The sequence below is a fragment of the Parus major genome, chromosome 22 (genome assembly GCF_001522545.3).
Source record: "Parus major isolate Abel chromosome 22, Parus_major1.1, whole genome shotgun sequence".
In the NCBI taxonomy this organism is placed as follows: Eukaryota; Metazoa; Chordata; class Aves; order Passeriformes; family Paridae; genus Parus; species Parus major.
Genome location: NC_031790.1, coordinates 2,310,728 through 2,337,592, shown reverse-complemented (window position 1 = coordinate 2,337,592; position 26,865 = coordinate 2,310,728). Strand labels below are relative to the sequence as shown.

The following is a 26,865-nucleotide window of genomic DNA, read 5'->3' as shown; positions in this document are numbered from 1 at the left end:
GGGTTGGGAGCAGAGTGGGGAGGAGAGTCCAGGAAAGATCTGACACCACAGGGAAAGTCTAAACCAAGCAAAACCAGCGTTTTTCCCTCATTAGGAAATATCCAAGCCCCTTCACGCTCCGTGCCCAGAAACAAGTCCCAGGAGGGTCCCACTGCCTCCCTTCTCACCCCAGGCCCCCACCCAAGTGCGGCATGAGAATTAATTCCTTGGCTGGGGGTGGCTTGGAGGGTTATTTTCCTCTTCTGACGAAGAGCCCAGGCTGGTTGGCAGCATTATCCGCCTATTTTCTGCACAGCTCTCCGTAGCAAGAGAAACCAGGAGAAAAAGGGAAACAGAGAAGCCACAGGATGCACCGTTATAAGAGGAACTTTCCCCAAAATAGAAGCTTTTCACAGTTTTTTCACGAGGCGTCAGCAGCTCTTAATGCTGTATGAAACTGTGAATCCTGCCTGGAGCAGCCGGCGGGAGCTTGTCAGTGCTCCAGGCTGCAGCTGCAGCCTTTCCGAGGGTGTGGGGCCGGCTGTGCCCCCCAAAACCTGCCTGGGGTGTGGGGAACAAGCAGCTGGAAGCACAGCCTCGGCTGTGATTCCGTTCCAGCAGCACTTCCTGCACCCCTCGGGGTGGTAAATCCAGTGTATCCCCAGCTGGAGGGTGCAGAAATCCTGCATGGATGGATCAAGACCTTGAATTTCGCCCTAACCTGGTTTTTAGCTGTGAAAGATCCGTCTGGAGAGTCCCAAATGTTCATAAGCTCAGCGCTGGGGCAAAGGGATGCTGGGCTTGTGCAAGGAGCTGCGTTTTACAGGAGCACGCGGCTCCTTCTGGCTTTAAATATTTATAAGCTGAGTGATGAATCCCTGGAGTTCTGCAGCCGTATCGATGGCAGGGTGAGCTGTCGGGTGCCTGATTCCAGGGGTGGGAAATGGCATCCAGCTGGGCCAGAGGATTCCTGCATGCAGTGAATTTACAGAGCGCCCCAATCTCCTGCCTCGCAGACAGCCCCTGCTCCTTTGGCAGGGCAGGGGATGGAAGGTGCGAAAATGTTCTTTTTTTGCTTGTTTTAGAGTTTCCTTCTGGTATCAGCTGTGTCCCGGGCTCTGCTCCCCACCACTGTGGTGGCACATCCCAATGTGGCCTTTTGTCCCCACTGCTCCCCTGTCAAGGTTGGGTTTTGCCATTTTTGTGAAGTTCTGGTTGAAGATTTCTCCTAGCTCTTGTTGGGTACCGAGCCTGTAAATGCCATTTTTTCCAGAGCTGCCACCTCCCTCCCTGGCTGCTGCTGGGGCTGGGGGGCCCATGGGGTGCTTGGAGCAGCTGTCCTGAGCAAGGAGACCCCTTGTAGCCTCATTCAGGAAGCCAAATGGCAGGATTTGGGATTTTCAGAGAAGCAAAACTGAGGGGTGACCCCTTGCTGCTCTTTCTGGTGAACCCATGGATGGATCCAGCACCATGGTGGGTGCCTGGAACCCAATCCCCGCCAGGAGCCAGGACTCTGCTGGCTTTGCCAGGAGCAAATCCCAGGCTGGACTCTGCTCATGACGTGTGCGGGATCCAGTGACGGAGAAGGAGGGACAGCCCTGTTCTCTGCCTCGCTCCAGAGCCTTGGCCAAAGCCACCATGCCAGGGCACTCGCTGGCCTGCTGGCCACCCCGGGAGCCAGGCACTGCCCGGGGGGCTCAGATCCACAGGGAAGACTCTTAGCCCAAGGGTGAGATGCTTGGAGAGGGGGTGGGAGCTGGGAGAGCCTCGCTGGGGCTGAGCAGAGGTTGTCACTGTGGAGCCCTCAGAGCAGGGGACGGGTCTGTGTGCACTCCATGGATTGATTTATTTCTGCTGGTTTGGAGGGTGGCACGAGGAGGGCAGAGCTGGCAGAGAGACATGGGGACAATGGGGAGACAAGGTACAGCTCTGTCCCCACACCTGCACTTGGCCAGCCCAGGACTCACCTTCCCAAAACCTTTCTGTCCCCGGGAGGTGACACCGAGTGGGGAGGGGGTGGCTTTACGATGTGAGTCCATGTTTGGGGGGGGATTTGACAGGCCCCTGTGCTCTCTCCTTGCAGAGCCTGCCAAGAGAAAGCGATGGAAAGCCCAGGCAAGGGCAGCCCCGCCGGGAAGATGACAGCCATGGCTCACAGCCTGTAAGTACCTCCTGCTGCCTCCTCCCAGCCCTGCTCCTGGCACTTTTCCTCCGGCCACTTTCTCCAGGGACTTTGCTCTTTGCTCCCATCCCACCCACGCCACAGCAACGCCTCTGTTCCCTATGGATGAGGTGGAAAACTCCCAGCAGAGCAAGGCAAAGTCAGGGTCCTGGCGCTGGGAGCTTTGGGAATGTGTGGTTCAGGGCTGCCCAGGGTTTTTGGGGTGTCTACCCACCCCAAATCCACTTTTTCCAGTGAGGGATGCGTTGCCTTGGTCTGTGCCAGCCCTTCAGCCTCTTGCAAGGTGAATGACGCTGGATTTGGGGGGCAGGGTCGGGGGCAGAGCCAAGAAGGCTGCAGTGGTTGCAAAGCATCCAAGGAACACAAGGAAAATGGGTTTGGATTTGGGTTTCTGCATCCTCTCCCCAGTGAGGCTGGCAGGGTCCTGGCAGCACCTGGGAGGGATGGAAACACCCCAGCTTTAAACTGGGGAGTCATAAATTTTACTGGGGCAGGAGCAATATATGCTCATATCTCGGATATTCCGAGGGCTTGGCTTCTTCATTCCTGGCTTGGGGGGTGGGAGATGGAGGGAGGAAGATGCTGCAGGGTGAAAAGGGGGCTTGGTGTGACCCCCAGAGCTCAGTTTGGGTGCAGAGCTCTTTGCCAGGGAGTCAGGGTGATCATGGAGCCAGACAGATGAATTCCTTGGCGAATTCAAGAGGCTTAAATTGGAGAGATGGGAGCAAGGAGCAAAAGGCCTTTTAATTATAGCCGTGCCAGAGATGGCCGTGCTGAGGGAGGGGGATGTCATGGGGTGGCTGTGCAGTGCCATGGGCAGCTGTGCCATTCCATGCCATGCCATGGGCAGCTGTGCCATGCCATGCCATGCCATGGGCAGCTGTGCCATTCTGTGTCGTGCCATTCCATACCATGCCACAACGTGGGCTGGCTGAGGAACAGTCAGCTGAGCCTTGTGCTCCTCCTCCCACGGAGGAGAGGGGCTCTGAGCAGCTCTCACGAGCTCCACAGCTGCCCCCGACCCCTTTCCCATGCCCCGTGCCCACCCCGGTGCCTCCATCCTCCCGGGAAACCTTTTCTCCTGGGAAGGAGGCCCGTGCGAGCTCTGCAGCCGGAGCGTTTCTCCCGCCAGTGACAACTGTGCTTTTGTTTTGCCTGGCTGCGAGAGGGGCAGGAGGGAATTTGTCTGCCCGGAAAGCTGCCGGGAACCCTTTCTGCCACAATTAAGTACCTGCTACAAGAGAGCAAATAAGCCAAATCATGCGGCTGGCGAACAAGCTTTACGTGTTCCTTCCCCGTGACCCACTCCAAGAAGCAGAAAGCTCCAGGCTCGGCTGCTCGCAGCTCCCGGGGCAGCGATTCCGCAGCTCCGCCGCCGCCTCCCGGTCCCGGCGCGGGCACCGAGGCAGCGCCTGGAGCCGCTTCTTGGCGGCTCAAAAGCCAAAAGGGCTTTCCCCTCCCCAAATTAGCGGCTCCATCTCATTCTGCTATGGAGAGACAGATCCCCGTGCTGCGAGTTCGGTGAGGTGGGGGGGGGGCTGTGGAGGGGCTGGGGCGAGGCGAGCTCCGGGCTCTGCGGAGGTGTCAGCCCCGGCTCGGGCTTCCAGCCGGCCTCATCCAAGCAGGAAGGGATCAAGGCCATGCAGGGGGGCCGAGCTTAGCGCGGGGATGGGGAGGGAAAGGCGGCTGGATGTCTCGGGAAGGGATGGCGAGGATCACATGATGCGGATATACGGGGTCAGAGCAGCGGGGCCGGCGGCGGCCGGCGCATTCCCGGCAGCCGCGCTGCAAAGATGACTCGGAGTTTTTTGGGGGGTTGCGGTTTTTTGTTTTTTGTTTTTTTTAATGCCCTGAGGGTTCAGATTTCGGGGAGCTGCCCTAGGGGTGAGGCGGGGGCTGCAATGAGCTCTGTAGAGAACGGTGAAAAGTCAGAAACGCAACTTGTGGCCTTGTGCTTGGAGGAGATGGAGCAGCTTCGCTCCCCCCCCCACCCCCGAGAGAAGCCCTGTGAGGCTTTGGGGGTGCTCCGGGGAGGCTGTGGGGCTTCTGAGGGGTCTCCTGCACCAGCAGCTCCGCCCATGGCCCAGCTGGGAGCTGGCACCTCCCTGAAATTTGGGGAGAGGTGCTCAGAGGGATGCAGGAGAGCGTGCACCCCTTCCCCAGATCAGGACTGGGGGGCACTGGGGACGCGGGGGAAGAATGGAGGCGAGATTTAGGGGGGGGCTGAGGCTCTCATCTTCCCCGTGGAGGGCAGGGTGGGGGTCTCATGCGGAGGGAGGACAGGAATCCATGGAGTGCGGGATTGGGGGCAGGACTTGGGGGCCGGGATGGAGCTCCCTTTATGGGAGGGTTTTAGGGCCAGGATGGGGGTCCCAAGGCAGAACTGGGGGTACAACAGAGCCCCCTGAGAGGGAGGTTTAGGGGCAGGATGGAGCTCCATGGAAGGCAGGGGGGGGGTGTCACAGAGGAGTCCCCTGCGAGGGAGAACACGATGGGGGTCTGAAGGCAGAATTGTGGGGGCGCGACGGAGCCCCCTGCGAGGGAGGGTTAGAGGATATAACGGGGTCTCAAGGCGGATTTAGGGGGACACAACAAAGCCCCCTGCGAGTGAGCTTTAGGAGCAAGACTGGGGTTCCACGGCAGGACCGGGGGCCACAACGGAGCCTCCTTCAAGGGACATGCTGGGGGTCCCCGTGCGCGGCAGGACGAGCCCGAACCCACCCCGGGAGCCCCCCCGAGTCTCCCTCAGCCAATGCGCGGCAGCGGGGGGGGTGGCTCTGGGGCGGGGCTCGGCTGGGGCCGCTTGTTTTTTGTGAATGAAAGGCGGGGCGGCCGCGACTGCAGCGCGCAGGGCAGCGCAGGGCCGCGATCCGCGCAGGGCTCCGCGCAGCGCAGCGGGCCGCGGATGCGGAGATCGGGGCGGCCGAGCTGCCGCCATGGGCCACCCCGGCCCTGAGCAGCGCAGCCGTGCCCAGCCGAGCCGCGCAAGCTGCGCCGTGGCCATGTCCGGAGGGGCGAGCCCGGCCCCGGCCCCTGGGAGCCGCCGCTTCGTCTGTGTTGGTGTAAGTACCGGGGGACCCCCCCGCGCTTCCGCGCCCCGCTCCGCCTCCGCGCATCCTGCCCCGCTCCCGGCCCGGGGACAGCGAGGGCCCGGCCCCTTGGCCGTGCCCCGCACCCCCGATCCGGGTGGTTCGAGCCCCCCTGGCGATGCCCCGCAGCGGCTCCCGATGCTCTCCAGTCCCGTCGGCGTTTCCCGCATCCCCTCTCGGCTCTTCCCGTCCGCCTGGCGATGGTCCGCACCCCCGATCCTGGTGCTCCGAGCACCCCCAAGCTCCTTGCGATGCCTCGCAGCTCCGGTCGGGTGCTGCGAGCTCTCCTGAGATTCCTTGCGATGCCCCACAACCCCGGCCTGGGTCCTCCTCGGTCTCCTTGCGGTGTTCCGCACCCCCGATCTGGGTGCTGCGAGCACCCTCAACCTCCTGGTGGTGCCCCGCACCCTCTCCCGGTGCTTCCTGTCCCCTTTGCGATGAGGAAACCCAGAGCCCCGATTCGAGTGCTCGCAACACCCCCGAGACCTCTTACAATGCCCGCACCCTCTCTGGATCCTCCCCAGCCCCTTTGCGATGCCCCGGTGTTCCCGGACCCTTTTGCGATGCCCCGCACCCCCGATCCAGCTGCTCCCCACTCCCTCCCCAAACTTCCGCAGCCTCTCCCGGTGCTCCCCGAGCCGGGTGCTCCCCTGAGCAGGTCCCGGTGCTCCCCGCCCGCCGCATCCCCCGGCCCCGGCCGTGCTGCAGCCCCGCTTGGGGCCCCGTTTCTCCTTCACCGCCTCTGGCCGCGGCCTCCACAGCCCCGGCTGCTTCCGCGGGGCCGCCCGGGCCCCGTTCCTCCCATTGCCCCGTTCCTCCCGGTTGTTTTTGTGCATCGCCGCCGTTTTGGGGAGGTTTCACCCCGGTTTGGGGGTTCTCCTCCCCTGGCAAGGTGCGGGATGGAGGATTTGGAGCCTGAGAGTTGCTAAGCGACAGCTCCCGGGGTGATGGTGCAGTTGCCTTGGCAACCACGGGCTGGGAGCCTGGAAGGAGCAATTTTGGGGTTCTCCTTGTGGGGGGTGTGGGTATGAATTGGGTGCCTTGGTTTGGGTGGGGGGCAAGGAGAATGGAGCTGGGGGGCTGCTGGCTGGAGCTGCCCTGCTTCTCTGGGAAGAGCTTTTCATTTGGGGGGGAACTCAAATCTCTCAGCATCTCATGTTATTTTTACTCTCCGGTGGGTTTTGGAGCTGCTCCCAGGAGTGAGGTGATGGTGGGGAATGTGGAGGAGGGGGCTTGAAAAGGTTCAGCCCTTCCTGGGGTTGTGTTGTGGGGGAGGGGCTGTGACTTCTCCCCCCTCCCCCCTCTGTGGGGCCAACAGAGCTCCCCAGTGAGGTTCTGCTTTATCAAAAACCCCCTTTTCATCCCCATTGCTGTTCCCCTGTTCCCCTCCTCATGGCAGGCACTGATCCCACAAGGATTTAGCCCTTAATTCCCATGAGGCACTGGACTTTCCGAGCTGGCTCGGCTGGGGGTGGGCTGAGGTCCCCATGAGGGACAAACATCCCAAGTGCCAACTGCAGCTGTCATTCCTGTGCCCTCCCTCTCCATCCAAACGAGCTCGGCTGACTTGGGAGCACGGCTGGGCCTAAAAATAACCACAGCAAAGCTCCCCCAGCACTCACACCCCCCCACCCCGGAGATCTCCTGGATCTCCTGGTCCTACAGAGCCAAGCTGATCCCCGGGATGAGCAGGGGACTGGGGATGGCAGCACAGGAGGGTGGGAAAGGATTTTGAGGGGCTAATGGGGAAGGAGCCCACCTGCCCTGCTGCTGCTCCTGGTTTTCAATGCCCTTTGGGATGAATTCCCTGCATCCCGAAGGATGGAGGGGATGTGGAATGCGGCGACAACTACTCAGAGAAGTTTTGCCTCGGGACCAGCCTGGTGTGGAAGCGCTGGCACCCGGAGTGACCTGGATTTGTGCCACCTGCCTCTGCCTCCAGCTGCCCACGAGGCTTGAGGCTCGGCCCTGCCCTGGGGATCCAGGTGTGCCCAGGGAGCCTGCGCATGGAGGGAGGTGCTAACATTGGGAAGTCCTTGCCAGGCTGCCGGTTTGGGGAGCTGTGGTCCCACGTGCAGGGCTCGGTTGCCATCGTTACTGGGTATTTTCGCTCACTGCGCTGGTGGTTTATTATAGCAGCTCGGGAGGCCGCTGCCAGGAGGGAGCGATGAGGGGGAAGAGATCCGTGGCCTTGGGAAGTTTGGAGAAATTGGGATGTGGGGTTTTTTTTTTGTCCTTGCTGTCCCAAGGGGAAAGAGATCTGTGGCCTTGGGAAATTCACAGAAATTGGGATGTGGGATTTTTTTGGTATCACTCAATCCCCTTGGTGTTTTTCCCCCTAGAAACCACATAAACCCTTGGGTTTGTGCTGTAATGAGTTAATTCTGGCTGATTTAGGCTCTGGCTTTGAGCAGGGAATGGGTGACACACCTGGGCACACCTGGCTGCTGCTCATCAGCTTTGCAGCACCCTCAGCACCAAGGTCTCTCTCGGGAGGGTTGGGGTCACACCTGCTCCTGGGAGCTCTCCCAATCCCCATGGCTGCTGAACCTCTGGGAAACCTAAGGAGCTTCTTCTTGCTGCCCTTGGCTAGGAGCAAATATCCCCTCGGGAATGGGGTGGGAAAAGGGGCGAAGGTCAGTGCCCCCTGCCAGGTAGTGGAACCCAGTGGTGCCCGCATGTGCACTCTGTCAGGCGGCTCTGGAAGCTTCTCTTGCAATTGCTGGAGAAGGAGAAAAGGAAGAGGAGGAAGGGAGAGGGGGGAAAAAAAAAAGCCTCATCTCACATGAACAAGCATGAGCTGGAGAGCTGGGAGGGAGGAGGGCGCAATCCAACGCAGGCCATGTGTCTGACGTGGCACAGCAGCCACCCTGCCACCAGAACATGAAATTTTAAAGGGGATTGGCGGGGACAGCGAGCTGGGAAGGGCTGGGCAGCTACTGCAGAGCTTCCCCAGGCTGCCAGGGAGTGTCAGCATCCTCCTGCTTCGTGCCCCTCCGGTGCCCTGGATCGCCACTCTGCCTGCTCCTGGCAGTGGTTGCTGAGGCCTCGTTCCCCCCGCAGGTCCCAATTAATGGATTCTGACATGGATTATGAGAGGCCAAACGTAGAAACCATCAAGTGCGTCGTGGTCGGGGACAACGCGGTGGGCAAGACCCGGCTCATCTGTGCCCGTGCCTGCAACGCCACCTTGACCCAGTACCAGCTCCTCGCTACCCACGTGCCCACGGTGTGGGCCATCGACCAGTACCGCGTCTGCCAGGAGGTGAGGGCAGCCAGGGCTGCTGGGGAGGATCACTGACACCCCTGGGAATCCTGAGGAGGTGGAGCTGTGTCCTTCTCTCAGGGGGGGTTGTGAGGATGGTGAGGACAGCCCTGCTGTAGTTGTTGTTGTGAGGCTCCAGGGACTGAGGAGATGGATGGTTTTCTGTTCCCGCAGGTGCTGGAGCGCTCCCGGGATGTGGTAGACGATGTCAGCGTGTCCTTGCGCCTCTGGGACACCTTTGGTGACCACCACAAGGACAGGCGCTTTGCCTACGGCAGGTGGGGAGAGGCAGAGCCTGGCATTACCATGGGCAGGGAGGGAGTCCCCAGACTGGGCTTTGACCCCTTGTCCCCTCGCAGGTCCGACGTTGTGGTTTTGTGCTTCTCCATCGCCAACCCCAACTCCCTGCACCATGTGAAGACCATGTGGTACCCGGAGATCAAACACTTCTGTCCCCGTGCCCCTGTCATCCTGGTGGGCTGCCAGCTTGACCTGCGCTATGCCGACCTGGAGGCCGTCAACCGGGCACGGAGACCCTTGGCCAGGTGGGGACCCTTGCGCCCTGGAGACGTCCCTGCATGCCCTCCTTATCTCAAGAGGTCTCTTCATTAATTATCTCCCGTCTCTTTCAGGCCAATTAAACCTAACGAGATTCTTCCCCCGGAGAAGGGGAGGGAGGTTGCCAAGGAGTTGGGGATCCCTTATTACGAGACGAGCGTGGTGGCCCAGTTTGGCGTCAAGGACGTCTTTGACAATGCCATCCGTGCCGCCCTCATCTCCCGCCGCCACCTGCAGTTCTGGAAGTCCCACCTGCGCAACGTGCAGCGGCCCCTGCTCCAAGCCCCCTTCCTGCCCCCCAAGCCCCCTCCTCCCATCATCATCGTCCCGGACCCCCCTTCCAACAACGAGGAGCGTCCAGCCCACCTCCTGGAGGATCCCCTGTGCGCGGACGTCATCCTGGTGCTGCAAGAGAAGATCAAAATCTACGCACACAAGATCTACCTCTCCACCTCCTCCTCCAAGTTTTACGACCTGTTCCTCATGGACCTGAGCGAGGAGGACCAGCAGAGCACGGTGGGGCACGGCTTTGGGGCGGCTGTCACTGCGGCTGCCGAACGGATGCTGCACCAGGAGGAGAGGCACCACGGGCGGGATTTCCTTCTGCGGGCTGCCAGCTTCGACATCTGTGAGAGCACCGAGGAGGCCGGACCCGGCCAGCGCAAACCGTGCCTTAGAGCCTCCACCAGTGACGGTATCCTGCGGGGCGACCGCTACGAGAACGGCGAGCACGGGCTGCGGCGGGGCCGGAACCTCTCCTCGTGGAGCCGGGCCTTTGCCAGCATCCAGGAGGAGATGGCCGAGGACCCGCTGACCTACAAGTCCAAGCTGATGGTGGTGGTGAAGATGGACGCGTCCATCCAGCCGGGTCCCTTCCGGGCCGTGCTGAAGTACCTGTACACGGGTGAGCTGGATGAGAACGAGCGGGACCTCATGCACATCGCTCACATCGCTGAGCTGCTGGAGGTGTTTGACCTGCGCATGATGGTGGCCAACATCCTCAACAATGAGGCGTTCATGAACCAGGAGATCACCAAAGCCTTCCACGTCCGGAGGACCAACCGGGTGAAGGAATGCCTGGCCAAGGGGACTTTCTCGGGTACAGCTCCAGGAGAAGCAGCCTGGTCCTTTTGGGGGGTTCACGGTGTGGGTGGGGGCTGGGACCTCCTGGCTTTGCTCTGTGTGTGAGGGGGTGGCTGTGTCTCCCTCGGGGTTTTTGGTCACACTTTGCCATTTGGGGATTTTTGTCATTTTTTTTTTCCCAAGAAAGTGAAGCCCTTCCCCAGGGTTTCCTGCTCCCCAGGTGGCCCAGCAGCTCTGTTTATTTACGGAAGAGCTGCAAAGGCGACTTCCTTCTCTCCCAGCCCGGATTTTCACGGGGTCACCCTGATTTATGAGGAGCGAGTGCCCTTAGTAGGATTTCCCCAGCTTTCCAGCGAGCACCATGAGCCACCAGCACGAGGTGACATCCCAAGGGGACATGAATGTCCCAGCCTCCCTCTGGCTGAATTTGTCTTATGGAGATGGATCCTAATATGGTCAGGCTGTCCCTGGCAGGGATAGATGTGTGGTGGCCCTTGCATACCCCTGGGAGAAGCTGTGGAGAGCAAGGCAGGACATCCCCAGCCTCCCTCCCAGCCCTCCAAGGACTCAAGTTTGGGTGTGACATTTGCTTCCCAGGTTTTCCCCTTGCTGGCAAATGTGTTGTGGAGTGACTTGGGAAAACCCCTTGGAATAGGCAGAACACTGCTGATGCTCTTCCCTGAGCTCTTCTGGGCTGGCAGGGAATGCAGGATCAAAACTAAGAGAAATTTTTGGGGAGAAATACAGGATATGCCAGGCTCCATCCCCTTCCCTCTGCTGTCCCCTGGGGCAAGGTGTGGCCCAGGTGACAGGGCCGGTCCCAGCAGCACCACTCTGCTTGTCCCCAGATGTCACCTTTGTGCTGGATGACGGTGCTATCAGTGCCCACAAGCCCCTGCTCATCTCCAGCTGCGACTGGATGGCCGCTATGTTCGGCGGCCCCTTCGTGGAGAGCTCCACCAATGAGGTGAGGAGAGCTCCCCAGGAGGGTGGCATGGCTGGGGACGGCCAGGAGGTGACAAAGTGTGTGTCTGGCAGGTGGCACTTCCTCACACCAGCAAGAGCTGCATGCGGGCAGTGCTGGAGTACCTGTACACGGGGCAGTTCAGCTCCAGCCCTGACCTGGACGACATGAAGCTCATCATCCTCGCCAACCGCCTCTGCCTGCCACACCTGGTGGCTCTCACAGGTGAGTCCAGGTGGTGGCAGGGTGGCTGTCACCCTGTCCCAGCCAGCCCCTGACACCGTGTGTCCCCCCATGCAGAGCAGTACACGGTCACCGGCCTGATGGAGGCGGCGCAGATGATGGTGGACATCGATGGGGACGTGCTCGTGTTCCTGGAGCTGGCTCAGGTAGGACAGGAGCCTGTGCTGGCAGAGCTGGGGGGCTCCAGGTGACACACACAGGGGTCCAGCAGGACTGGGGGTGACACGCCGGGGTCTGGCAGGACTGGGGGTGACACACACAGGGGTCCAGCAGGACTGGGGGTGACAAACACAGGGGTCCAGCAGGACTGGGGGTGACAAACACAGGGGTACGGCAGCTCCAGGAGATGGACAACCAGGTCTGGCCTTGGATGTCCATGGAGAAATGAGGTGAATCCCTGGTGCTGGCCCATTCCTGGTGGCCCTGAGCTGGTGTCCCATCCTTTCCCAGTTCCACTGCGCCTACCAGCTCGCTGACTGGTGCCTGCACCACATCTGCACCAACTACAACAACGTCTGCCGCAAGTTCCCACGGGACATGAAGGCCATGTCAGGAGGTGAGTGGCAGCCAGGGGGAGGTGACAGGGGGGTCCTGGCAGTCCTGGCACCGCCCTCACCCCCTCCATGTTCCCACAGAGAACCAGGAATACTTTGAGAAGCATCGCTGGCCGCCGGTGTGGTACCTGAAGGAGGAGGATCACTACCAGCGGGCGAAGAAGGAGCGGGAGAAGGAAGACTACCTCCACCTCAAACGGCAGCCCAAGAGGCGGTGGCTCTTCTGGAATGCCTCCTCCTCCCCTTCTTCCTCTCCTTCATCGTCGGCAGCCACAGCCTCCTCTTCCTCCTCCTCCTCCTCCTCCTCGGCTGTGGTTTGAAAGCCCCGTCCTTGCTCCAGCGTCCCTGGGAGGAGACGGGGAGGAGGAGGAGGAGGAGGAAGGGTGGGATGCCGTGCCCCAGCGCCAGGCGTGCAGCGGCACAAGCCCCGGAGCAGACGGCAGTGGCCGCAGGGGTGGGCCTGGGGACAGGCTCGGGGCCAGCCCCCAGCGCTCCTGGAGCCCTGCTCTCCCCGCAGCAGCACCGGCAGAGCCTGAGCAGCAGGAGGAACTTGTGTTTACAGGAGCACGAGGGCTGCACCGTGGTTTCATTTCGGGATTTTTGTTGGAAATTTTGGCTTTTGGCACATCAGCAGCATGAGGAAGGAGAGGACAAAGAAGAAGAAGCACTTCCATTTTGATTTGGAACCAGAAGCTCTGGGATGTGGCTTGGGTGTCTGATGGCATCACACCACCTGGAGCCACTGTGGGGGTCCTGCCACCCCCTTCGACTCACAGCAGGGTCAGGCACAGGGCAGGGGACCCCCCCTGGTCCCCAAATGCCTCCAGGCACTGCAGAATTTCCCCTACAAGTGGGGTCTGTCCTAATTCAGGGCACAGAGGGGACTGGAGTCCTCTCTTCCCTGTTCTTAACTCTTCAGTTTTGTTTAGACAGAAACTTAAAGGAAAAAAAACAAAACAACTCCATCCGAACCCCACTCCCTGAACCTGCCACACCAGAAACCAACACCAAGCTCCCTTGGTTGGCTTGGGATTTTAGCCTGGAAGGCTCCATTGTAATAAATGGTATTTTAAAAGCCCGGTGTGGTCCCTGTGTGTGTGGGAGAAGCTGCTGGGCTTGCACATCCTTGTGCCAGACTTGGGGTGATGCCATCACCCTCTTCCAGCACTCCTGGGATGGGCAGGGACAGCGAGGCCTCGCAGGAACCCAAATCCCTGGGGCAACACACGGTGGCTTTTCCATCAGATTAACTCTGCACGTCCCACCTGTGTCCTTGCAGGGCTGCCAGGCAGGGCAGGAGGCACCCAAACCTCCTCACCCTCCCCAGCTGGGATGGGGAAAACTCCTTGGAGCCCATCCCTGCCCAGGCTGCTGCTGGAGGAGCACCCGGGGATGCTCCCGGTGCCGTGCCCTCCTGCTCCCCGTTGCTCTTCCCAGCTGGCCTCGTGGAGCACCTTGGAGCCTCTCATTCTGCATGCCCGCCCTCAGCCTCAGATGCAGGAGCGAGGTGGCTCCTCACCCTCGGTGTTCTCACCCTTGGCAGCCCCAGTGAGCAGGTAGGACTGCAACTTTCTCTCCTTTTCACACAACCCGGGCACTCACTGCTGCTTCCGAGCCCTGTTTGCCTTCCCTGGGCCAGGAGCTGAGCCCTGCATGTGCCTGGCTCTGCAGGAGCTCCTGCCCAGGTTTGCATGCTCAGGGGCACAGGAAAACACCCAGGAGTGACCCCTGGGCACAAACCTGACAGCTCCTGCTTTCCTTCCTGGCCCCATGCTGTTAAAAAACTCCCCTTGGCAGTGCAGTGCAGGAGCTGGAGAGCAGCTCCAGGGGAAGTTCTGGGGTCTGAGCAGAGCCCTTTTCTCACTAAGCACTGCATGGATTTGCAACACAGCTACTGCAACACACAGAGCCCTGGCTGGGTGGAGCCCCCCAGGGCAGTGCCACCCCGAGGGACAGAGGGACAGGTGTCACCCCCTGCTTTGGTGGAGGGTAAATAAAGGCCAGGGTGGTTGCTGAGGGCTTTCCCTGGCAGAAAGGATCCATGGGGACCATTCCTGGTGGGATGCTGGGGTGGCTGAGCATTAATTCCATGGGCTGACTCCTCAGTGCCACATGGAGCAACTGGTGTCTGCTGGGCCCCTGGTGTCCAGTGAGACCCTGGACAGGCCCTCACCAGAGTTCTGGGGGGAAAAAAATTAATCAAACCAGATGAGAAAATCAGGAGGATTTTTTTTTTTAAAAAAAAAAAGTAAACTCTTCCTTCATAAACAGAGAAATGTAAAAAACTGGAAAAAAATAAACTGGCTGGGCCAGAGCTCTGTAGAAAAACACACAACCATGCATAACAAAAAAAATTGATATTTTTATATAGCTTTTAAGTTAAAATATGTAACATTTACAATTGCTAAATAAATAAGTACAAAACTTCTGCTTGTGGACTTAGTCTTGGGAGGAGGGGGGGGGGCAGCAGGAGGGGTGCTGAGCACCCTCCCACCACACTGGGGAAGGTCCTGGTGGACTGGGGTGGCAGCTCAAGTAATGCAGTTTTTCCCAGCTGTTTTTCCAGCCAGGCTCTCCCTGAGCTCTGTGAGGAGCTGGGGTGGGCAGGGGTACCCCCGATGTAACTGGGACCTCAGTGCATTCACCCCTCTGCCCTGCCTGGGGACACAGGGCCAGCACCAGGGCTCACCTGGGACCAGCAGGGCCACCAGGGGATTCTTCCCTTCTCCTCAGCTCTGCTGAGACCCCACCTGCAGCTCTCCACAAGGATGTGGAGGTGTTAGAGCCTCTACAGAGCCTGGGAGAGCTGGGATTGTCCAGCCTGGGGAAGGCTCTGGGACACCGCCCCTTCCAGGGCCTAAAGGGGCTCCAGGAGAGCGGGGGAGGGACTCTGGACAAGGGCCTGGAGTGCCAGGATAGAGGAATGGCCTCAATTAGATATTGGGAAGAATTATTTCACAATGAGGATGGGTAAACACTGTTAGAAAGGCTGCCCAGATAAGCTGCCCCATCCTGGCAAACATTCAAGGTCAGGCTGGACGGGGCTTGGAGCAAGCTGGTGGAGTGGAAGATGTCCCTGCTCCTGCCAGGGGGCTGAGCTGGGTGACCCCTGCACTGTCCCTTTCCCCAGTGATCATAGTGCAAGTCAATCATTCCCACTCTCCCCCTCCAAGTCCAGTTTCAGACTGGTTCCTAAGAGCAAGCAGAACCATGTAAAACACAATTTTGTCAACAGAAAGTAACCCAAGGCTCCAGCTGAGCCTGCAGAACCACCAAGCACGGAGAATGAAGCTTACGCAGAGATGCTCTAGAAGCAGAAGCCATTTCATGATGCCAGGAATCCTCTGAGAAACAAGGATGATGCAGTTAAGTTAAAAAGTACAGGGTGGAAAAACCCCTAAAAAAGCTCTTCTCTGCACTGATCCTGAGGATATCCAGGTAGTACCAGCACTTCCGGGTGAGATGGTCCCAGAGGAAGATGGAAATGGTTTGAAATTCTGCATTGACCCAGTGAAATCAAAAAACCAGCTTGGATTTCACGAGGAAGCACCAACACTGAACTGTAACTCTAGCAGAGAGGAACCTGAGGATCGTACTTCGCTGAGGATCAGCTCCTCCTGGTTCAACTGAACTCTGATGGCTTCAAAACAAGAAAAGCCATGCGAGGGCTACAAACAGCTAAAATTCAAGTGTTCTGGGAGGTATTTCATGGCTGTAGCTCGAAGGAGGGAGGTGCAGTGTGTGTTCTGCTCCCTTCAGCTCGTTTCATACTGAAAAAGTCCATCCTGGACCAGCGTGGAGGAGATGTCCTCTGCCACTCCGCCAAGGTGGAGCCGGTCCAGGGTCTCCAGCAGTGTGTTCACGGAGGACTTGGACCCTTCCCTACTCAACCACTTGTAGAGCATCTCATAGAAGCCATCATCTGATGTGGCCATGATGACGTCGTTCTCCTCCAGGTCCAGGCTGCGGCCAAATTTTTTCCAGTTGTCCTTGGAGACCTTTCTAGCGAAGACATAAAAGGAGCGCCGCAGCACTGTGGGGGGGAAAGGGACAGCTCAGAGCACAGGGCCGAGCATGGGCAGCTGGGACAGGAACCTCAGCCCCCAGCACATCCCCTGGGCACCAGCACTTACCTAGGATGGGGTCGTGCCCCGGCGCTGGAACCAGACTCTTCTTGGTGCTTCCACTCTGCATCTCCTGGAACGACAATGTCACTGCTGGAAGGACAGTGTCACTGCTGGAAGGACAGTGTCACTGCTGGAAGGACAGTGTCACTGCTGGAATGACAATGTTACTCCTGGAAGGACAATGTCACTGCTGGAAGGACAACGTCATCCTGAAATGTCACTGTTGTAATGACAGTGTCACTGCTGGAAGGACAATGTTACTGCTGGAAGGACAGTGTCACTCCCAAACTGACAATGTCACTCCTGGAATGATGATGTCCTACAGCACCCACCAAGCCCCAGCACCAGTGTATGATTTATGGGGATTGGAGACCCTCTCCCTGTCTCCCAGGGCTGTTGGGGCAGGAGATCCCCAGCACCCCCAGGACATCCGTGTTTCCTGGACGGGCTCAGCGTTAAATCCCCCGAGGACTCTCTCGACTGCAACAAGCGCGTTTTGCCATCCTGATCCCACAGAGAGACCCTTCAGTGTCTCCCGTTGTGGCCCAGCCCTGGGAGCCCCCCAGGATGATCATATCCCGGCCAGGCACGGCGGGGCAGTGGTGCCAGTAACGTACCGGCGACTCTGTGGCCGTGTGACGCTGCTGGCTCCGTATGCGCTCGTTGGCGGCGTTGTCCTCTGCCCCCATGTTCACCCTCCTGTACCACGACAGCTTCCGAAACATGGAGCTCTGTGGCAAGGCAGAAACACAAACCATGGTGGTTTTGGGAAGGCAGGACCCTGCCATGGATCCAAGGGCGTGGATCCCAAGCTTGCAGGAGCTCTGGGTGAGCACAGCCTGCCCCTAAGCATGGCATCTCTGCTGAGGACAATGGATGTGCCAGCACTGCCACCAGGAAAGCGTTAATGGCCCTGAGGAAGGGGCTGGAACCACCCAGGGCACTACCAGAGAGCCTCCTCTGCTTGGCCCAGCTCTACCTCATTCCTCTGCTCCTCTGGCCTTCCCAGCTGGATGAGCCTCATCCCCCTGCTCCTCCAGCCTTCCCAGCTGGAGAAGCCTCATCCCCCTGCTCCTCCAGCCTTCTCAGGAGCTGCTGGCCAAGTGGGGAGCAGAGGGAAAGGGGAACCTCACCACAGCCCACAGAGCCCTCCCCCCGTGCCATCCCGGGAACTCACCACCATTTCATAGGGCCTCCTGCTTGAGGGTCTCCCATCCCCTGGAAGATGCAAACAGTGTCAAGGATCCCTCTTCCTCCAGGCAGGACCTTCTTCCCACCCATACCACACCAGATGGGTGCTTTGGGGTCCCCTTTCCCACCCAGCCCACACCAGGTGGGTGCTCCTGGGGTCCCTCTTCCCACCCAGCCCACACCAGGTGGGTGCTCCTGGGGTCCCTCTTCTCACCCAGCCCACACCAGGTGGGTGCTCCTGGGGTCCCTCTTCCCACCCAGCCCACACCAGGTGGGTGCTCCTGGGGTCCCTCTTCCCACCCAGCCCACACCAGTGCAGAGCCCCTGGCCAAGGTGGGCACTCTGGGCATCCCCTGCACCCACCTGGGGAGCTGCAGTGGTGTTTCCAGAGGCAGAACGCAATCACAAGCAGGATGGGAGCTCCGATCGCCAGGATGGCCCAGAGGTCTGAAGCAGATAAAGTAGGGCTGTGAGCAGCTGCTCCTGCTTTACCCTCAGCAGCAGCCCCCACCCCATCCCCAAGCCCACCTGCCCTCCTCCCACTCACAGAGGGGGCCAGTGTTGGTGGCAGGGCCACACTGCAGGTCACTGTCAGGTGTGCAGGGTTTCAGGACCTCCTGACCCTCGGGACACCTGGGAAAGAGGAGACAGGGGGGGCTCAGCAGCCGCAGCTCCAGCACAGACCCCGCAGCAGCCACGGCGGCTTCCGACCCACCTGGGCCGGCACTTCTGGCACATCTCGCAGGGGTGGTCCGGGGGGCAGAAGGTGCCATTCCTACAGGCACACACCGTGTTCCTGACGGGCTGGCAGGGGCTCCGCTCCACCTGATCTGTGCGACACAAGGGACACGGCTCCATCCCGGCCCCTTCGCTCCAACCCAGCCCAGCCACAGCTCCAGGGAGGAGCAAAGCCCTCCCTGCTGTCGAGTGTCAGCTTTCCCTGCCCCACAGCTGCTCATACCAAGGGAAAAGCAGTGCCTGGATAAAACTCCACCAGCAGCTTCCAATGCTGCCGGGAGCCTCATCCTCCTGCTCCATGCAGAGCTCTCGCTTTGCACAAGGGACATAGCCTTTAACAGATGTGGGTCTGGCACGTGCTGCTGCAGATTCCAGCCCCAGCCACTCTCTGGGGATGCTGCAGGGCTCTAAGAGAGCCCAGCTGGACCCAGCCTGAGCCATCAGCCCTGCTCCCCTCCCCAGCTCGTACCTTCCCTGCACTTCAGGCAGTCCCGGCACCACTGGAAGGCGTTTGGATATTCCATGTACTCCCCATACGCACAGGGCTCACACCTGCCAGAGCCGTTCTGCTCTTTACACTCCTCTGCAATGTAGGTGCCTGGACAGAAAGGGAAACTCTGAACACACAGGGAAGGGGCTGGAGGCTCAGGAGAGGCTGAGGGAGCTGGGAAAGGGCTCAGCCTGGAGAAAAGGAGGCTCAGGGGAAATTTCTGGCTCTGCACAACTCCCTGACAGGAGGGGACAGCTGAGGGGATTTGGGATCTTATCCCAGGGAACAGGAACAGAAGGAGAGGGAACGGCCTCAGGCTGGGCCAGGGGAGGCTCAGGGTGGACAGCAGCAGGAATTTCCCCATGGAAAGGGCAGTCAGGCCTTGGAACTGCCCAGGGAGGCTTGGATCCCCATCCCTGGAGGTGTCCCAGGAAGGGCTGGAGGTGGCACTCAGTGGCAAGGCTGGGATTGGGCACAGGTTGTATTTGATGGCCTTGGAGGGCTTTTCCAACCTGAAGGTTCTGTGATTCCACCACCAGCAAAACCCAGAGGCAAACGAGGCATCAACAAAAGGGAAATATTCCCATAACGAGTGGTTAGATCCATGAGAGTGGAGCAGGGCAGAGCTGGAGCCCTGCTGCCCCTCAGGAGAAGCAAGGACATGGAAAGAAGCACGGAGAGGTTGCAGAGCGAGGAATTAGTGCTGAGACCATCTCACCTGCAGGGCACTTCTGGCAATAGACACCGTCACCTTTCAGGTAGTAACCATCTTTCCCTCTCCAGCCTGGATCCAAGGGATCCGAGCTGTCCCTCCTCCTCAGGGTAACAGCACTGGTTCCAAAAGCGGCCGCCTGGTAAAAAATACAGAAAAACTCGGGTTAAAAACCACCCCAGTGCACAGGGCACGGGGAGAAAAGGAAGGGTGAGAGCTGCTGTGCCCAGGGAAGCAGGACAGGAGCTTCGGGATGGCTCAGCCAAAGGCACTTCCCACAAGCCAGGGCCGGTTTTCCCTTGGCAAAGCCACTGGAGGTTCACAGGGGAATTCCAGCCCAGGTTATCAGCAGGGCAAAGAGTCACTAACGACCCCTTTTCCTTCCCCAATTTCTGAGCACAGGGAAGGGTCAGGAAGAGGAACGGCTCTGTGGGAGGAAACGGCCCCATGTCAAGGCTGGAAGGGCTCTTGTGCCCACCAGAAACCCCTGAGCTGTGGCTCTGGGCTCCCAGGGGACAGCACGGCCTATCCCTGTTATCCTGCCGTGGATCAGGAAGAAAAGTCACATTTCCGCCGCCTCTCCACACCCTTTTTCTGCTGCCTCAGCTCCTTCCAGCCTGGCTGGGTCACTCCAGAGGGACGATGCTCAGCAGGAACGACCGCTTAAGGCTTTAGGGGGTTTTTGGACACCTCAGTGTCCCCAACGAGGTCAATGCCATTGGCCTTTGAGCCAGCGCAGAGCTGCTCCATGGATATCCGTGGATGTAAAGCTGTATATCCCTGGATATAAAGCTGCCCCACCTCCACCGGGGTGTCACATCGCTCAAGGGCTGCAGGAGACACTTTTCCCCTCCCCTCCCCAACACGGAGGGTAAAAACCCGCCTTTTAAAGCAAATGTTTCTGCCATGAGTCATGAGTTGCCCTGAAGGGAACAATAGAGGAGCCGTCCTGTCCCCTGCCCACAGGTCCCGCCTGGTCCCCGTGCCTGCCCCCCCCGCAGGATGATTCCTGCTCCTGGACAAGGCCAAAGTGGCTGCAGCATGTCAGGGATGGTCTCGGGGCTGCAGAGGGTGACACACAGCCACAAAGCCACCAGTGATACTGAAAGCACGGATAAACACACCACGACCACACCACAGAGCCCCCAAACCCCAGCCAGTTTGGGAATGGGGTCAGCTCCAGAGCCTGGCTTGGAGGGATCAAATCCATGTCCCTCCAACAACTTCTGGCTCCGCATGTCCCAGGATCCACCTCTGTTCCTCTCTTCTCCAGCTACAAGTTCGTAAAGTGCTTTTTTAAATCCTCTTGAGGAGCTCCAGCCACAACAGCTTCACCCATTCTGGTCCTGGAAGCCCTGGGAGTGAAAGGACAACTTGTCCCACTTCCACAAGGGAAAAAAATTCCATGTTTCTTCTCCACCTGAACTCTGCCGTGCTGTGAAGGTGATCACAGTGACACCAGAGCATTTTCTGCAGTTTGGGAAGGCCCCTCAGCCACGGGATTTCACTGCTTTACAGGGAGCAGCAACAAGTGCACGATAAGGTTATCACCCTGCTGCCATCCCTGGCCAAACTATCACTTGGAGAATTCCACCAGCACGGTGGAATTCAGGAGTTTCCAACCACAGTAAACAAACCGTGAAAACCTGGAGGCAGAGGAATTAGAGGCACAGGAAACACTCATCAGCTAAAAGCCTCTTCCTTCCTGGGGGATCAAGTCTAGAGAAAAAACTCGGGAAAGCACCAAACTTTGAACTTTCCCTGCTTCCATCCCCGATCTCTTTTTTCTCCTGAGGAGATCCCAAAAGGAGTTGGACCCCGCAGCAACTCCTGACAAGGAAGAGGATGAAGCACACCCCAGCACAGCGCCCAGCCCCTGGCTGGAGAACTGGGATAAAAGCAATGCTGGGCAGACACCTGATGTCATCTGCTCCAAGGCCACTGGGCTGATGCAGGCAGGGATTTTCCCCTGGAATTCCCACATGTGGAATCTGAGCTCCAGCAAACTCACATATCAGGGGCATTCATCCTTAAACCTGTGGCCTGTGTCCAGGCCATGACGCAAGAGAGGACGCTCGATGCAATATCGTACCACCGAGCCACGTGAATCATCACCCCGAGCAGCTCCCCATCCCTTCCAGCAAAAAAAGGGGTGAAAAAGTAAACAAAACAACCCCTGAGGCTGTGCACTTAGTTGATGGGTTTAGTAAGGCTCGAATTTATTAGGCCAGTCTAAATAAACTCTGCTTAACAATGTGGGGAATTAATTGGACCAGAAGCTCTCTCTAAGAACGTGTTCTGGGCAGTGCTGACGTAATTCCAGTGTGGGAGCCGCACCCGCTGGACTCCTCCAGAGCCCTGGGATAAAAGTCAGGGCAGGATCCTCCTGACTTCAGTGAGAACAGAGTTCAGGTATTTCCCAACTCTACAACATCCAATCCACGGGAAAATATGACAAGCCCTGGAATTTTCTGTGCTAAATCCCTGTACTGAGGTTTTGGCCATCATTTGGGCGAGCTGCATTCCCACTCCGAGATCGCCAAGCCACCTGCATTCCATCCCGCCGCGTTAAACATCCCCGAGGAGCGTCCGCGCCGCCACCAGATGCCAGCACAAAATGGCAAACACGGCTTGGGAGCGAAAGGAGTGGAAATCCCCATTCCTTGCGCTCCAGGTCCAGCCTGCAGCCCTTAATCGCCATCTCCCCCTCCGTGGCCACGTGCTCGGACCGGGGGGAGCTGAGCGCGCTTTTCCCATCGCTTCCCATTCCCCTTCCAGGCTGTGGCTCCCCACCAGCCCCGTCCTCAGTCTTACGTCCTCCCGGTACCCCGAACCCCGCGGGGCCGTCCGCAGGTGAACCCCCTGCCTAGTCATCCGAACCTCCCTGCCCCTGTGAACCCCCTGCCCTTGTGAACCCCCCCTGCCTGGCCATCCGAACCCCCCATGTCCCCACCTGTCCCTGTGAACCGCCCCAGGCCCGTGGGCTCAACCCCCCCCATGGCCCGGGCCAGGTGAGTCCCACCGCCCGTTTTCCCTGTCGCCCCCAGGCCAGGTGAACAGCCCAGCTCCTCCCACGGCCTCCGGAGCAGGTGAGCCCCTCCGTGCCTCAGTTTTCCTCCGACTCACACGAGCCTTTCCCCTCCCCCCCACGGCCGGTAAAGGCACCCAAGTAACCCCACCTCCATCCAGGGGCACCCCCACCCTCGCAGCCCCCTCACCGGGGCAGCCCCCAAACACCCCGCTGCCTCCTCCCCACCTTTTTTCCCCCCCTCGTCGGACCCAGTCCCACCGCGGCGCTCCGAGCCCCTCGACAGCGCGGCAAGTCTGGGCATGTCGCGACAGCACCGCCCGGCCCCAACAGGGCTCGGGACCCTCCTGACCGCGCTCCCGGAGGGTCCCCAGCACTGACCCCCCTCCCCTCTGACCGTACCAGCAGGAGCACCGGGAAGCCGTGACCTCGGGGCATCCTGAGCGCACCGCGGGCACGGAGCGGGCACAGCTCGGAGACAGCTCGGGCCAGCTCCGGATACAACCACACAACACCCGCCGATCCCTGGAGAATGTATGAAGTGAATGTGGTTTTTTACGTAGGAGGGGTTTTTATAGCGGGGCGGGGCAGGGAGGAAGAGCAGGATAAGGGGCTGTCCCAGCGCAGCTCCCTTCTGTGCCAAGCGCGCAGAAAAGCTGAATTTCGCTCCAGAAAGCTGAATTGGTTTCTCAAGTTCCTTTCCGTTTGTAGCCGCTCTTGTTTTCTCGTTGTTTTCTCTCAGCCCTCAAATTTCGAATCACACAGGGATGGTTTCTCAGGGTGTTGCTTCTCCATCTTGCATTTTTTTCCTATCACTCACCGGACTGCAGCGAGCAGAGCCGTGGGTCTTTTGTTTTTCGGGAAAAGTGAGTAATCCCTGGTGAGAAATCCATTCTGGTGTGGTTCGAGGTGCAAAGGCAACCTTGCAAAACAGTCGTCATCTCGCCCCTGAGCTGGGAAGTCGAGAAATTCCATCTCCTTCGTAGGGTTTGGGGTTTTTTTATTTTTGTTGGGTTTTTTGTTGTTGTTGTTTGTATTAGGTGGGGTTTTTTTTGGGCTGTTTGGTTTATTTTGTGGCCTAGAACTCGAGATGAAGCGGGAAAAAAATGTAAAAAATGTTAAATCTTTGGACTTTTTGCTGTTACACAAACGAGTCTGCTGCTGCACCTTATCAGGGGAGTGCGTGAGAAGCATTAATTCCAAGGAAAATCTGATTTTATGGAGGTGGTGGAGGTGTGGTGGGAGTTGGAATGGAGTGGTAGAGGGGCTTCAGGAACGACAGGAACGGGAGACTTCAGCGCCCATTCCAGTACATAAAGGGGGTCCGAGAGAGCTTTTCCAGTTCTCTTCCAACCGAAACCGTTCTGGGCAGAGAGAAGATTGTTAATATATTGCTGATCTTGAACTCTTGGAACCAATCCTCGTGAGTTGAGTTCCTGTCCCCTCCCCGGTGACTCACCGGAGGTTGACAGAAATCCCTTTGCTACCGGTTTACAAACCCTGCCCGAGGTAACAAAATCTGCAGGTGGCAGCCTGAAAAATGCGGCTAGAACTAGTGCGGGAGAAATTCTGGTCGCCAGGAAAGTTCCGGCTCTGCAGGGAAAGGGCTGATGAAAATTGGCAGTGCCAAGGGGCCCCTGAGCAGCCTCCCTGGGAGGTGGGCAGGGAGGCTCCTTGGGTCCAGCTGGATAAGCAGGGGGATCACAGCTGATCCACCCCGGTGTAACATTGGTGGCTGGGTTCTTTATCCCCAGGACCGATTGATGAGAGTGAAACTGGTTTTATCGTGTTTGAGGTTAGTTGTTTATTCTTTCCTTATCTATATTACATATATATATGTAATATAGATATGTATCTATGTATAATATATATATATATTACATATATATATGTAATGTAGATATGTATCTATGTATATCTATGTATTATATATATAATATATTATATACTATGTATAATATATATTATATAATATATATTATATAATATAATATATTATATACTATGTATAATATATATTATATAATATAATATATTGTATATCGTAATTATATATTATATTATGTATAGTATATACAATATACTGCATAGTGTATAGTATATATTATAATTATTCATAATCATATAATATTATTATATAATAATTATATATTATAATGTTATATTCTGTTATATATTATATTATATCATATAATATATCATATTACATTATATCAAATCATAGGATATCATAGCATATTATAGTATCATATCATATTATATCTTATCATAGCATAGCATATCAAGTCATATTATATTATTATATATTGTATATATATATATTACATATACACAGAGCACAAAGAGCTTCACACACTAAGATAGAGAGGTGCAAAATGGAGAGCAAAGAATCTCTCCAAGTCTTTCATGTGTGTATTAATCCAATAATCAAATGCCAAGTAAGTTATTCTTCTTAGTGACCCAATGACCCAACACCTGTGTGGATTTCTTTATCCAATTACTCATTATTGCCCAAAAACCTTTAGGAGAAGAAGATGAAGAAGGAAGAAGAAGGAAAAAGGGACAACACCTTAAATCCCCCATGTTGTCTCTTACTCATTAAAATATCTTAAACCCTAAACTCTGACTTTCTCACCCAGTGGCTTAAGAAAACTCTCACACACTCACATTCCCAACTCTCAATTTTAAAGCTGTCTCCATGGTGTTATGCCAAACTCAGTGCTCTCTCAGGTGTCAGAGCCAGGCACCCCAGGTAAGGCCCTGTTCCCTGTGCTTCTCACCCCAGCACTCCAGATGTGGATATTTGGGAAGCACCTCTTTGGCCACTGCAGGATGAGCTGTGACCACCGGGTTGTCTCCTGGCAAGTGATTATCCATCCAGGCTGTGCCACAATTAGTGAAGCTGAGGTGGGATTTCGAGGAGAAGAATTCCTGCTTGTTTCCTGGGTTGGTGTTTCTATTACAAGCCCCAAAAAGTATGTGGAGATTTTTGTTTAACCAAAACCACGTGTTTTGTGCTCTGGACACTGCTGCCTGCAGCTGAAGTCATTGGAGTCCTCAGAGAATGATTCATTTTTCAGTTAGAGCAGAGCTAGAACGAGGTTTGGGTCTAGGACTACAGATAAATGCCAATCCATGTGCAAATGGGATGGGGAAGGATTCATCCTCTCAGAAAAATCAGTCTGATGCTCTTTAGGGAGCTGCTGTGCCTGAATTCAGTCAGGAAAAACCGGGATATGTGGCAAGGGGCACATGGAAGCGGAACATCCCAGTTTGCCCCGGTTCCACAGCCATCCCAGCAGTGAGAGGCCTCCCCTCAGCATCCAGATCCCATCCTCATCCCACCAAACACTTTTTGGGAAGCCTCAGGGTTTTCTCTCTCTGTCTCAGTCTCCCCGTTTATAAAACCACCCCAAGCTGTCTGCTCTGACAAACCACAGGGAGAATATTTGTACAAAGGCAGCTCAGTGTCCCTCTCACAGTCCCCAGCCATCCCAAGGAGAAGGACACTAAGCAGGACACACCATTCTCTCTCTCCCAGCAGGAATTTCCACCCCAGAAAAAGCACTGTGGTTTTCATTTGAGGTGGATTTTTGGCCACGAGTGAGAAAGGGGTGTGTTTCTATCATCCAGGCCCAGACCTCCAGCTCTTATCACCCCCAGCCTGTTTATCCCACAGCTCCCTCTGCACCAGGAATCCCCTGGAGCTGGGAAGCTGCACCCAGCACAGCACTGGAGGGAAATTGGGCATGCTGAGAACAAGAGGGGACCCTTCGGTTTTGGGGTCTTAAATCCTCACCTGGCTTGCTCAGTTCTGCTGCAAGTGGAGAATAAAATGAGTCTGAGGGTTGGAGCAGGAGCTTGGCTCAACTCCTGTGGAGAGAGGCATCTGGATCCAGAAATTCCCACAGGGAAGGGAGGATAATGAAGGGAGCCTGGGGAAGCTGATCATAATCAGCCACAGTTCTTGGATAATCTCAGCCAGGCTCCTCCTCCGGCACACGCTGACACTTTGAACCCTCAAAACGATCCTGTCCCATCTGACTCATTGCTTGTTTGTTCAGCATCCAGCTCTGCCAAACACTGGGGCTCTAATCCTTTCTCCTCTTCCCTCCCTGAGCCTCTGATGTGGGGCCGTGACCTTCAGCACACCCCGGTGTTACCGCTGAAGATGAATAGATCACACGGACACAGGTCGAGGTGCAGTGGAAAGAAGAAGAAAGTTTATTTTTCCCCCCAGGATTTATAGGCTCCTGACCACGGCCAGGGATGGGATGGTCAGGATAACACTTTCTCACTGCACTGGCCATGAGAGATGCCCATCACAAGACATGTAACAGAAAGAATGTACACATATCTATGTTTACAGTTACTCTCCTGGGAAAGTCCTTAGAAAACTATGTTAGCAAGCTCAGAAGCTGAGTTTTCAGGGTGACACCCCGGGGAGCTGCTGGGGTACGTGACCATTTCTGGTTTATTTTTAAACATCCCATCCAGTTTTACCTTTGGTTCTGTCTCTGCTTCCCTCCTGGAAGTGCCTGGGAGGGTTCTGAGGTTGCGCCAGCATTTTGATCTCCTCCCCCCGTCCCGGCTTTGTCCTGACAAATTACTTGCCTCATAAAGTTCCAATTTGAAAAAAAAAAAAAAAAAAAAAAAAAAAAA

At 57.1% G+C, this 26,865-nt stretch overlaps 2 protein-coding genes and 1 long non-coding RNA gene across 4 annotated transcripts in view; 2 read left to right on the top strand and 1 right to left on the bottom strand.

Annotated features, from left to right (window-relative positions):
• The first annotated feature begins 1,588 nt into the window (after positions 1–1,588).
• Positions 1,589–12,998, top strand: RHOBTB2 (Rho related BTB domain containing 2). 2 transcript variants are annotated; one of them, XM_015648891.3, is made up of 11 exons: positions 1,589–1,708; positions 2,063–2,140; positions 8,314–8,515; positions 8,690–8,793; positions 8,875–9,060; positions 9,148–10,172; positions 11,005–11,123; positions 11,195–11,345; positions 11,421–11,509; positions 11,814–11,919; positions 11,999–12,998. In XM_015648891.3, the coding sequence occupies exons 2-11, from the start codon at positions 2,082–2,084 to the stop codon at positions 12,235–12,237; spliced, it is 2,280 nt and encodes a 759-aa protein (XP_015504377.1). In that variant the 5' UTR covers positions 1,589–1,708; positions 2,063–2,081; the 3' UTR covers positions 12,238–12,998. The 2 variants fall into 2 exon arrangements, with proteins under 2 accessions (XP_015504377.1, XP_015504378.1); XM_015648892.3 differs by lacking the exons at positions 1,589–1,708; positions 2,063–2,140 and adding an exon at positions 3,504–3,682.
• Positions 12,999–14,259: 1,261 nt separating this feature from the next.
• LOC107213952 (tumor necrosis factor receptor superfamily member 10B-like) lies at positions 14,260–23,496 on the bottom strand. Its single transcript, XM_033519432.1, is given in 11 exon segments — positions 14,260–15,950; positions 16,051–16,114; positions 16,662–16,775; positions 17,222–17,262; positions 17,599–17,682; positions 17,783–17,868; positions 17,951–18,065; positions 18,443–18,571; positions 19,182–19,314; positions 22,606–22,728; positions 23,020–23,496. Coding segments are annotated over 11 exon segments (1,545 nt in total). The 5' UTR covers positions 23,398–23,496; the 3' UTR covers positions 14,260–15,672.
• A 150-nt stretch (positions 23,497–23,646) lies between these two features.
• The window catches only part of LOC117245410, a 4,426-nt gene continuing 1,207 nt past the window's right edge, over positions 23,647–26,865 (top strand). The window contains exons 1-2 of the long non-coding RNA XR_004500083.1: positions 23,647–23,998; positions 24,989–25,178. This is a non-coding gene — a long non-coding RNA (uncharacterized LOC117245410). The remainder of the gene's footprint in view (positions 23,999–24,988; positions 25,179–26,865) is intronic.